This window comes from Bactrocera tryoni, chromosome 2 (assembly GCF_016617805.1).
Source record: "Bactrocera tryoni isolate S06 chromosome 2, CSIRO_BtryS06_freeze2, whole genome shotgun sequence".
Lineage (NCBI taxonomy): Eukaryota > Metazoa > Arthropoda > Insecta > Diptera > Tephritidae > Bactrocera > Bactrocera tryoni.
This window is the reverse complement of record NC_052500.1, coordinates 77847675-77858953: the sequence shown is the minus strand read 5'-3', so window position 1 is coordinate 77858953 and position 11279 is coordinate 77847675. Positions and strand designations below refer to the sequence as shown.

The 11279-nt window shown below is 38.2% G+C and overlaps 1 protein-coding gene across 1 annotated transcript; it reads left to right on the top strand.

The window, feature by feature from the left end:
* The first annotated feature begins 235 nt into the window (after positions 1-235).
* On the top strand, positions 236-10794 carry LOC120769056 (CLIP domain-containing serine protease 14D). Its single transcript, XM_040095906.1, has 6 exons — positions 236-617; positions 3151-3492; positions 3553-3661; positions 3734-3918; positions 10116-10417; positions 10486-10794. The coding sequence occupies exons 1-6, from the start codon at positions 482-484 to the stop codon at positions 10597-10599; spliced, it is 1188 nt and encodes a 395-aa protein (XP_039951840.1). The 5' UTR covers positions 236-481; the 3' UTR covers positions 10600-10794.
* The last annotated feature ends 485 nt before the right edge of the window (positions 10795-11279 follow it).

Sequence of the window (11279 nt, the reverse complement as noted above, 5' to 3'; positions counted from 1 at the left end):
TTTGTGCAAAGTACACGGCATATTAGACTAGTATTAATATGTACTATATATGTATGTATACATATATTATGTATGAGCACAAATTACTACACGCTTTTTCGATACATACATCCATACATACTTGTATATGTACATATGTATGTGCCTGTATTAAAGGTAGATTTGTGCGTTACTCCATTTATTCTAAAAAAATACAGAAATTTTGTCATACTAGCCATTATTGCCCATAACTATCAGCAACCGTTGACCAGTAGCCGGAGCGTTGTCATCGCATTTGGACGCATTTAAATTTAATTACCTTTCGTTTTTACGCAGCAAAACCTGAATTATTTTGTGAAAACCATTTAAAGAAAATATTTTGCGGGAACATTAAATAAATTTCCGAAAATTTATTTGAAAAAAATTTAAAAAAAATTTAATCGGAATTTTTTATTTGATAACTTTTTCGAAAATTTGTTAACTCGGTTGCAACCGCTGCAACATGTTGTGGAAGGATGTGTTCGATCAACATAATAATGTCGGCGGTAGTAAATTGTTGCTATCGCCTTGGCAAGTTTTTACCTTAATTATTATAGGGTGGTCCGCAGCTACCGGAAAATGTGAAGTCGGTACCTTCGGTAAGAACGAAGTGAAGGTTTCAAAAAATAATAATTTGGAGCAATTGCGATGTGTAATTAGTATCGACAAGGACGATTAAAGGACTTTAATATTAAATACAATTATTACTGAAAATATTTTTTTAAAGTAAACGGTGGAGACTTTAGTAGATATCTTTAAAATTAGTGCCTGAAAAATAGAAATAAAACAAAGAAAAACGTCAACTTCGAAGCTGTAATATCCTTCATTTCATAAAAGTGTATAAAAATAGAAAAGTTTTCCATATGAGGACATGATTTCGATCGGTCAGTTAGTACGGCAGATCTACATTGTGATATCACCCGGAAATTGTAAATAAAACGCAAAATATTTATTTATTCATCAATATTTATTTTGTCGACTTCAAAGTTATCCACACAACATGTAATACACTTTTCATAACCACTTTTTGGGATGGCCTTCAGCTACTTCAGTGAATTTCGACCGACTGAAAACGGTTTCCAGTGTTCCACGGAGCGGCAATTTCAGTTTGGGGAACAAGAAAAAATCACACTGATCTAAATCCGGTGAATACTCTGGTTGATCGATGGGATTCATTGCGTTTTTGGCTTTAAATTCGATCTAAAGCGTGGCTAGGTGTGATGGTTCATTATCAACGTGTAAATCCATGAATTGTCCTTTCACAATTCTGGCCGTTTTCGACGGATGTTCTCACTCACGCAAACGCCGAAATACAGCCAAATAGAACTTTTACTAACCGTCTGTTCCTCCGGAACAAATTCATGATTCACTACAGCACGAATATCGAAAAAACCATGAACATCACCTTGATTTTTGAATGGCTTTGGCTTGTTGTGTTGGTTTCGGCTTGTTTTTCTCCTCCATTCTGATGATTGTTGACTTGTTTGCATGTCAAACTCATAAGCTGAGACATGGGCAGTTATAACGCTCTCCGTGAATGTAAGATCAGAATTCGCACGATCAAACATGTCCAAAGAGACGGTACTTTTTTTGAACTCTAATCGGGACGAGTAGAGCAAGAACGCATTTCATACTCAAAATATCCACCAAAATCATTCGTACGGACTATAGATGTGGAACTCTCTTGCCATCACTCTGACACTTGCCTGACGATTTTCAAACACCATATCCTTCCCTTTTTTAATATAATTTTTTCGGTTGAAGAGATCGAAGGTCCTCCAGAACGATCTCTCGATGGTTTTTTGTCCGAGTTAAATAAATACATTGAAATGTAGTGCAAAAATTAAACATGAAATAAAATGAAAGGACACAATAAATTCCAGAGAAAAAAAAATTTTTCCATTACGACTGTAGAAAGAGCATAACTAAAGTATAGGAATAAGAATAAATTAATAAGGACCTAGTGTTTTAGAAGTTTTCCGGGTTCATGGATTTCAATTTAATATCCTTACTGTTACAACATAATATGAATAACCAATTTCGTAGGATGAATTATACCGGGCACATTTTCAGTTCGCTTTCAATATCCTTTTTGGTTCAGATAGAAACAACAACGATTCATAGGTGATATATTCAGTTAGCTTATTCTTCTTTATTGGCGTAGACACCGGGACGGGAATAATGAGACTTATAGAGTTTGGTCTTTGTTCGTCAAGAGAGGACTTTATTTCTCAATTGCCTACTCAGTCAGAAGTAGCACCTGTTAGCAAGAGTTATTCTGCGTTGGATTTCGAGGCTGACTGCTGGTTCCAAGACAGACGGAATTATCTACGACTTCGAAGTTATGACTGTCAACAGTGACTTGGGAGTCAAGTCGCGAGTGCGACGACTGTTTGTTTGATTACAGGAGATATTTCGTGTTGCCCTCGTTCAGTACCAAACGCATTTGCTTCGCTCTCTTATCCAGTCTGGAGAAGAGGTGATGCGTGTCGATTCTCTTTTCACAGGTCTCTTCCAAGATTTGGCGCATGGTGAATATCTGGTCAGTTGTTGATTTTCCAGGTCTAAAGCCACATTGATAAGGTCTAACCTGTTTGCTGACGGTTTACTTTAATCTTTCAAACAGTACGCTCGATAGCCAGCAATGCCGTAAAATTATAGGAAACATTGCAAATCGGAAAAGTTCTTCAACGATTTCTTAAAAAAAATATGTTTTGAGGTTAAGTCAAAGTAGGAAAAGGGTTCTAACACAAATATGTATTCGTAATTGGAACAGTTGTTGTCGATATTTGCCCAAAAATTGCTAGTAATTGCTTAAATTACTATAGGCTATAGCAGAACTGAAAGTGTGCAAAATTAGTTGCGAAAAATGGAAAATTTTTATTTCCGTCAAATGGAATTTCGCTACTATTCGATCGACCTTAATTAGTCGATCGGTACCCATTATAAAACCTTGACACACTCATTAATACTGATAAGTATCGTTTTGTGTTAACTCATTTGCTGATTTTTGATAAGCTTTGGATGGATGGAAAAATTCTTCATTGATTTATCTCATCAGCATTAGTCCAAACCTATTGATAATATATATCTTTATTGTTTCTATACAAACCATCGAATTCACACTATTAGAAAAACTAGTTATGCCCGACACTTACGTGAATCCCAGCGCATCAGCAACGCCACAAGGCCGTTCCTATGCGCCACGTTCTTACTACGACGCCGGCACCGAATGCACAGTCGGCACAGAGTGTACTCCGCTACACGATTGCACGGCGATGATCTACGAAGTGGCCAAACGCTGTTACTACGGTGATAAATCGTTATTTTGCGGCGGCGGTGAAGAAATGCCCTACGTCTGTTGTCCTAGTAGTCCGCTTGAGAAGAATCAAGTGTGCGGCAAGTCGCTGGTGCAAGGACACTTTTATCGCGGGCTCGGCACGCATCCGTTCGTGGCGCGTGTTGGTTTCAAACGTAAGTGTGGCAAAGTGTAAGCTGCTTTAAGTTAAGAGTTGAAAAGTTGTTGATTTTTAGATATTAATACGGGCGCTTTTGCATATCCCTGCGCGGGCTCGGTCATCGCCAGACGCGTCATTTTAACAGCCGCTCATTGCGCTTTAGCCAAGGCGGAAGGACATCGTCTGTAAGTCAGCTAACGAAGCATATTTCACTTTATTTCTTTCTATCTAATATCACTCATGACTTTTTTCTTTAGCTCTTCCGTGCGTGTGGGCGAATACGACACGTCCAGCGATCCGGATTGCGCGAGCACTGGATTTTGTGCGCCTCGCTCGGTCAATCACGCGATTAGCCATGTGATCGTGCATCCAGACTATAAACAGGGCCAGTATCATCATGATATCGCTTTGTTGGTGCTGAAAACGCCACTCAACTATTCAGGTGAGAGTTCATAAAGCATAAACGAAAAATGAAAGCGAATGTGCGCGTATGTGTTAGCACGTGTGTATCGTCTTTTATAGTGTTTTTGAGTACATATGCACGTATATTTATATATAGCATACACATATTTGTCAGACTCATTAAATGGGAGTTTTTGTCGGTGTTTACGATTAATTAAGCTTGTCCGTCAGGTACTTGAAAAAAATATAAAATTTATTATTATTAATTTTTTGCGTTCCATTTCTTCAATTATCGCACGAATCAAGTTCAAAACAGTTAAATGTTGTTTGCATGTCATCAAAGGCTTTTGTGGCTTTTGTCAACGACTAAAATTGAAATGTATTTGTTTATTATAATTTAGTTTCCCTATAATAAATCACATTCAATACTAACCAACGTACAACTAATCCGTTAGGGCACAGTATAGGTTTTCTAAGAGTAAAAGAATAAAAACTCAGCATCTACTCCTAAAAAGGATGCCTATAATTCTAATTATTTGGACCCTGAATGGTTTGATTTCGGAGATGGCAAGTGAAAGGTTAATGGCTTGTATTATATCAGACCCCCTTATTGTACAACCCATTATGTTCTATGGAGTCTTTGTGAGGTAAAGAAAAGGCCACACTTCCCAGGAAACTTGAGAGCGGCTGATGAGCGCCGCCGTGTACTAAGGTCCATTCCAACCATATTACGTGCACATAGTGCCCGTAGACATCGTCGGAAGGTGTAATGGCTGCTAAATTTACTATCAGACTCAGAGAATCTGAGTTCTTAAATGAACACATATCTGAACATTCGGATTCCTCACACACTTTAACTTCATGTCGGATCATTTGGATCATGGAGTCGCCAAACCAAACTGTGTCGGCTCCTTCTCTGAACATATACCGACGAGGGAGTTATGGATGGGAAGAAGTCGTTTGAAAAGAGGGGCAAAGAGCTTCTCTACAGATGGGCCAAAGCTAGGTGGGAAGGTTCGTAGAGGTGTTTACTGTCAGCAGCTCTCTATCAACTCCAGCTTCAGACTTCCTGACTATTGTAGTGTCTTCCAAGTCGACGTTGCAGCCATTAAGGTAGCAGTAGATCTGTTGCTCCGGAGTGCAGCCTCATTCTGAGAAGTGATCATTCACTCAGATAGCAGAGCGGCGATACTAACCTCGAACTCATTTACAGTGAGTCGAGAATCTTTCTGATAAAACTGGTATTGGTGCCGGGCCATAGCGGAATCGCAGGAAATTGCGAAGTCGATGAGCAAGCAAGAAAAAGCACCCTAGAACCGCTATGGGTAGAATGGGAGCGGATCGGTGCTCCCGTGTTCTACTACTAGAGAGGGCTTCGCGGAAGCTAGGCCAGCGTTGAGCCACCATCGGTACATGCGCTGTCACAAAAGACTTTTGGGCCAAGATCGATCGAAGGAGATCTAGTGATCTCTTTGGCTTTTAACAGGCCAACGCCCTATTGTCGTTCATGCTGTATGGTTGGGAATCTTACCAGACGCCAATTGCAGAAGCTGTCCGCGTTTGGGAGGTCAATACCAAGGGTCGAGAACTTGGGTGCGCATACCTTCAGGCATCCCACCGAACTGGCGGTGTTGGTTACTAAGCATTTTGTTAATTCATAAGTTCGAACAAAGGAGTTCTTCTTTTTCTAACCTAACCCCCATATGGTTAATCTGTTTTCCATTAGGGATAGTTTAATCACTATCTTAACATAGTAATAAGGAAAACTTTAAGGATTAATAGTGATTCAAAAACACTCGAAAGTGAAAAATATTAACGGATCTCGTCAAAGAAACTGTGGCCCTTTATCTGAAGGGACATTTGGTCAATCCAAGATAGTGGCTTAGTGCACAAACCCAAATTTCATTATTGGTATGGAAGATGGACATCAGCTCTTTCTGGATAGTATTTAATATTTCATAAAAAAATTCAAAGCGACATCGCAAAGGGTTTAGGATATGATACAAGTATTTGAGTAGCACAGAACATTCAGTAAATGTCGTGCAGTCATCGAAAAGTTAGGTTAGGTTAGGTAGAGTGGATGTCATACGACGGGCCTAGGCCTTTCGGCAGTCCATTTTTATCCCATTGGGATAAACTCCCCTCACTCCATTGTTTCTTCTCTCAACTTCCTCGTACTTTTAATGAAGTTCATCAGTACAAAAAATTTTAAATGAGCAATTTCCGAGACTACGTAGAGAAACTCTCGACCAATAGTTGCGAATTTTTCCTTATATAGAGTCTTAAAATCGCATGGAAGATGTTTAATGGTCTACTGACAGGTTCTACATTAGTTATTCTATGGCGTTCCCAGTATATTGTCATTTCTGGCAATAGACAGTGACCTGTTAACACTCCTACTAGAGTTCTTATATCAATCCATTTAATTTTTAATAGTCGGCATGTGCGACCAATGTTTCAATCATGCCACGTTTGTATGCTTATTGTTTATAGGATTGTAAGTTGATACCAAGAGATCAAGACATACCTTTACTATCTTAGACGATACCCTTTGATACTTTTATGAATTGTCTGAACATTCATCAAACACACCATTACCGTTGACGAGATGTGAGTTTATAAATATGACGTCCTGTCCCGACGAAACTGTCCAACAATTTAGGCAGTCCAAAAAATCGGAAAAATTTTAGGTGATACTCATCGTTTTCCTTGATTACGGCCGTGCTGTTCAACATGAAAAGGGGTAAAGGGTCACTAAAATATACTGCTAGGCCATGGATAGTTACGTGAACCAATTCGTCGAAAACAACCGATAATGCACCGTTATATTTTAGCTTGATTGTAACTGACGTTTTGGCCAAGGTCGAAACGAAAGTCATTGCTCATCCACCGTATTCGTCAGATTTGGCTCACCGTGACTTTTTCTGTTTTTAAAGCTGGCAAATTCTTTTCTTGAGTCCAATAGAGACAATTTTTGGGAGCAATGATAGACATCTTAGCCGAGGCCTACAACAAGTGTATTAATCTGATTAAGCGTTGTCATGCTTGTATTGGTTCGAAAGTCCGGGCCAAATTTGATCAGAAGGTATTTCATAAAATAATTCTGAGAGACATCGCTAAGTAATGCACCGAATGTTTGCCTTAAGTGATTTTTGGACGAATCAGTGACAATCAAACACTTTCGTAATCCGATTAGAGCTCTACAAGAACTAGTATATAAGTTTAACACAGAAATATTCCTTTGCTAATGAGGTGTTCATGCACACATTTGATTGTTACAAACTAGTACATCTGAAATTTTTATCGGTCGATTAATTAAATTTTCAAAACGCTTAAAAATTAAGTGATGCCCCTCCAAATCGTTTCAACACCTTTAAAAACACTTCTTTTCTACCTGCAACTTGGCTGAGTATTGCCGGAAGGACCCGCTAATTATGACAGCAGCTGTCACAAACTCCATTACCTTAACGTGTCATAATATTCTGAATTACTTGGCACATTAAAAATAATATGCCAAACAAAGCGAATTAATCGTCGAAGACATAAGGGCGTACGTTGGTGCGTGCACATCCTGCGTTTGCTACGCGTTGCTTTTAACCGCATGCGTCCCTTTCAGCCAGTTTACAGAGCGACGTGGCAACGTGTGGCATCAGGCCACGCAGCAGGCCAGGGAGCAGCGTGTAAGCATGAAAAATGTCAAATTAGTGGTCCGGCAGCCGCTAAGTGTGATTTACAACCTGATTTAATTGGATGATATGAGTGCGCGACTTGAATGCTTTGGGCATTTTTCATGTTATTGTTTTTGTACTTTTCGGCAGCACCACACTGGACCCCACATGTGCCAAGTGCAGACAAAGTTGCAAAGTTTATAGGGGGCACGTTCGTATCTCACGTTATTAAGCCATAAAACTCATTATAACATTGAAATTGAAAAATGCTCATAATGATAGAGTTGCGCCTCGATCTTGTTGATTCTTTGGCCGCGTTTGGCATGCTTTCGGGAACAAAGTGCGTACTGAGTTCGTGTTTTTTTGGTTGGAAAAAGACAAAGTTTCAAATAAAACTATGATACCCTACACCAATAAAGAACTTTCCATGGAAAAACGTGATTTTAATCGTTTAGTTTATGTGGCAGGTATATGTTACAGTGGCGCGATATCGGTGTTTACGACAAATGAGGACGAGTGCTAAGTTTCAGATCGATATCCCAAAAACTGAGAGTCAGTGTTTAATCGGCTCAGTTCGTCGCGTTGAGTCATACCATATAATGTTAGAAAAGTGAGCTTCATTTAACCAAAAAAAATATATTCAATTCGGAGAAGTTAAAAAAAAGTTACAGCTGTTCAAAAATGAGTGAAAACAATGAAGAAATTCGCTATATTTTGACATTTTTGTATAAAAAGGGGAAGAATGTCACGCAAGCTACCGATAAAATTTATGAAATTTACGGAGACGATGCTGCATCAGTTCGTGTAGCACAAGAATGGTTCGCTCGCTTTCGTTCTGGAAATTTCGATGAGAAAGATGCATCGTTGTAAAAGTCGATGAAATTAGGGAAAATATTGACCAGGACCATCACATAAGCAGCCACGACATCGCTGAGGAACTTAACATTCATCATCAATCGGTTTTGAACAATTTAAAAAAGGCTGGCTACAAAAAGAAGCTTGATGTGTTGGTACCAATTGAATTGTATGTGAAAAATTTGATGGACCGAATTAACATCTGCGATTCTTTGCTGAAACGAAATGAAATCGAACCATTTCTGAAGCGAATGGTAACAGGAGACGAAAGGGAATCAAATACGACAATAATGCGCGAAAAAGATCATGGTCAAAGCGTGGTGAACGCAGAATTGACGCCTCGAAAGATTATTATGAGTTGGATTGGAAAGGAATTATCCACTATGAGATGCTCCAGCCTGGTCAAACGATTCATTCTACATTTTACTGTCAACAACTGATGAGATTGAAGCAAGCAATCGAAAAAAACGGCCAGAACTGATCAACAGAAAGGGCGTCGTCACACATCTGTGATGACTCGGCAAAAACTGAGAGAGCTTGGCTGGGAAGTTTTGATGCATCCACCATATAGCGCTGACCTTGCACTATTGGACTACCATTTGTTTCGGTCAAGGCAGAACTCGCTTAATGGAGTAAAGTTGGCTTCAAGAGAAGCCTGTGAAAATTACTTGTCGCAGTTTTTTGCCGAGAAACCAGAAAAGTTTTACACGAATGAAATGATGTCTCTAGCGGAAAAATAGCAAAAAGTGGTCGACCAAAATGGTATATATTTGGTTCATTAAAGTTGATTAAATATACACAAAAATAAGTTGAAGTTTGATTAGAAATACGAAAAGATTTTTTCGACTACTAAATTTAGTTTACCGAATTCGTCGTTAGGACTCTTAAATCATCGTTTAATGCCAAGGTGAACTACACTAACGGGCCGAAAAGCATTTTTTCATAATTTCTAAAAATTGCGTCGATATAGTTTTATATTCCAATGGCGAGAGTGTCAATCTCAGAACGTGTTCGAATCGCAATATTAGCAATGAATGAAATTTTGTGTTATTCCACAGTATTTGCGCTTATCAATTTGTGTTCTTTGTGGCTATTGCTTACTTAGCGGCTAACATTGTTACAGATTCGTTTATGATCAGCAAAGGATCAGCGGTTAATATTACTTAATTTAATATACATAACGATTATTCTGAATTTTGTTTTGATCAACAAAACCGGCAATCAACAGCGATAATGCTCCGCCAATGAGTTGCTATTTATTGTTCGACTTTTTTGTAGTGGAATTCGAAAGCCTTCTGAACACAGACATAGATACCATGTATTTTTAAAATCGTTACGGTATGTTTGTTATTGTTTCTGACTGAATGCTGATCTTTAGACAGATACTCAGTATATAAAAGAAGATAGTTACATAAAGGCTTTATAAGGGGCTCTCGAACAGTTAGGTGTAAAGCTTGATTCTTCCAACAGTAAAGCCTTGAAAAGTTCTATTTCGTATGGTCAACCGTAGGAGGAGAAACCTCTTGATAAAAGTATATTTGTTTCTGCAGTTCTTTCTCTATTTAAATTGTTGAAGTCCAGACCATCACTGTTAGGTTGATTCAATATCCTGTAAATGCAGCTAGAAGCACGAGTTTTGACTGATGAAAAAGTGATATTCTTTACTACAACACAATTTTATTATTAATCTCAACTTCTTCACATTCCAACCTAGTCGCAACACAACCGATTTGCCTGCAAAAGTCACGCGCCAATTTGGTGGTGGGTAAGCGCGCCACAATCGCCGGTTGGGGCAAGATGTCTACCTCCAGCACGCGTCAACCGGAAATGGCGCATTTGGATGTGCCGCTGACCAGTTGGGATCTTTGTTTGCGTAATTACGGCTCGACTGGCGCGCTGGAATCGCCCAATTCAATTGAAGGACAGTGGATGTGCGCTGGCGGTGAGGGTAAGGATGTGTGTCAGGGATTTGGCGGAGCGCCACTGTTTATACAGGAAAACGGCATATACTCACAGGTGCGTGGTTATATCTACATATATATGCATTTAAATATTTGTGTTGTATATTTAACAATTTTCGACAGATCGGCATAATGTCTTTCGGCTCGGATAATTGTGGTGGCTTGCGCATACCGAGTGTTTACACGTCTGTGGCTCACTTTGCCGAATGGATACACGACAATACGCCGCCGGAATAAATTTTCACAATTTTGTGTTCATTTTTTGAAAATATATTGAAGATTTTTAAATTGCAATTTTGACGATGTGATTTTGTGTTTAAAATTTCGAATTTTTATTTATTTTATTAATTAAGTTTGTATCGATAATGAATATGCATTATTTATTCATATAAAATAAGGTGTATTAGCCAATAAATTGTTTGTGAAAAATTATTTAATTTTTTTATTTAATCATAGAAAATTACTATATCATTCATTGATTACTTTTCGTAATATTGCATCATAGATTTTTTATTTTTTTATTTTTTCACTTATACAAAATTAAAATGTAAATAAACAATTTGTCCAAAAAGAAAATCGTCTCACATTGAACAAACTTCCAACGATAAAAATACTTTAATTGTCATAATTGAGCTTTGAACTCGACGCTGGTCAAGCGTTGCTCGGTTGTTGGTCGTATGTTCAATGTTTATGCACTTATGTTTGTATACATGAGAGTTGGAGCGCCTATTTACATAGAAAAACGTTAAAAATAACATATTTATTTATACAGAAAGGCTTGTAAGGAATTGCTGTAGTATTATTCATTCATGAATATTATGTATGTATGTGGAATAGATTTTAAATTAGATTTTTTTTATTAAATTTTACTCACAATGTGCCTTAGTCAAAAAAATTTGTTGACTCATTCAACGATG

Coding starts and splice junctions, on each gene's coding strand:
- LOC120769056 (XM_040095906.1), top strand. CDS start 482: ATGTTGTGGAAGGATGTGTTCGATCAACATAATAATGTCGGCGGTAGT. Junction 3,493..3,552: donor GGCGCGTGTTGGTTTCAAAC/GTAAGTGTGGCA, acceptor GTTGATTTTTAG/ATATTAATACGGGCGCTTTT. Junction 3,662..3,733: donor AAGGCGGAAGGACATCGTCT/GTAAGTCAGCTA, acceptor TTTTTTCTTTAG/CTCTTCCGTGCGTGTGGGCG.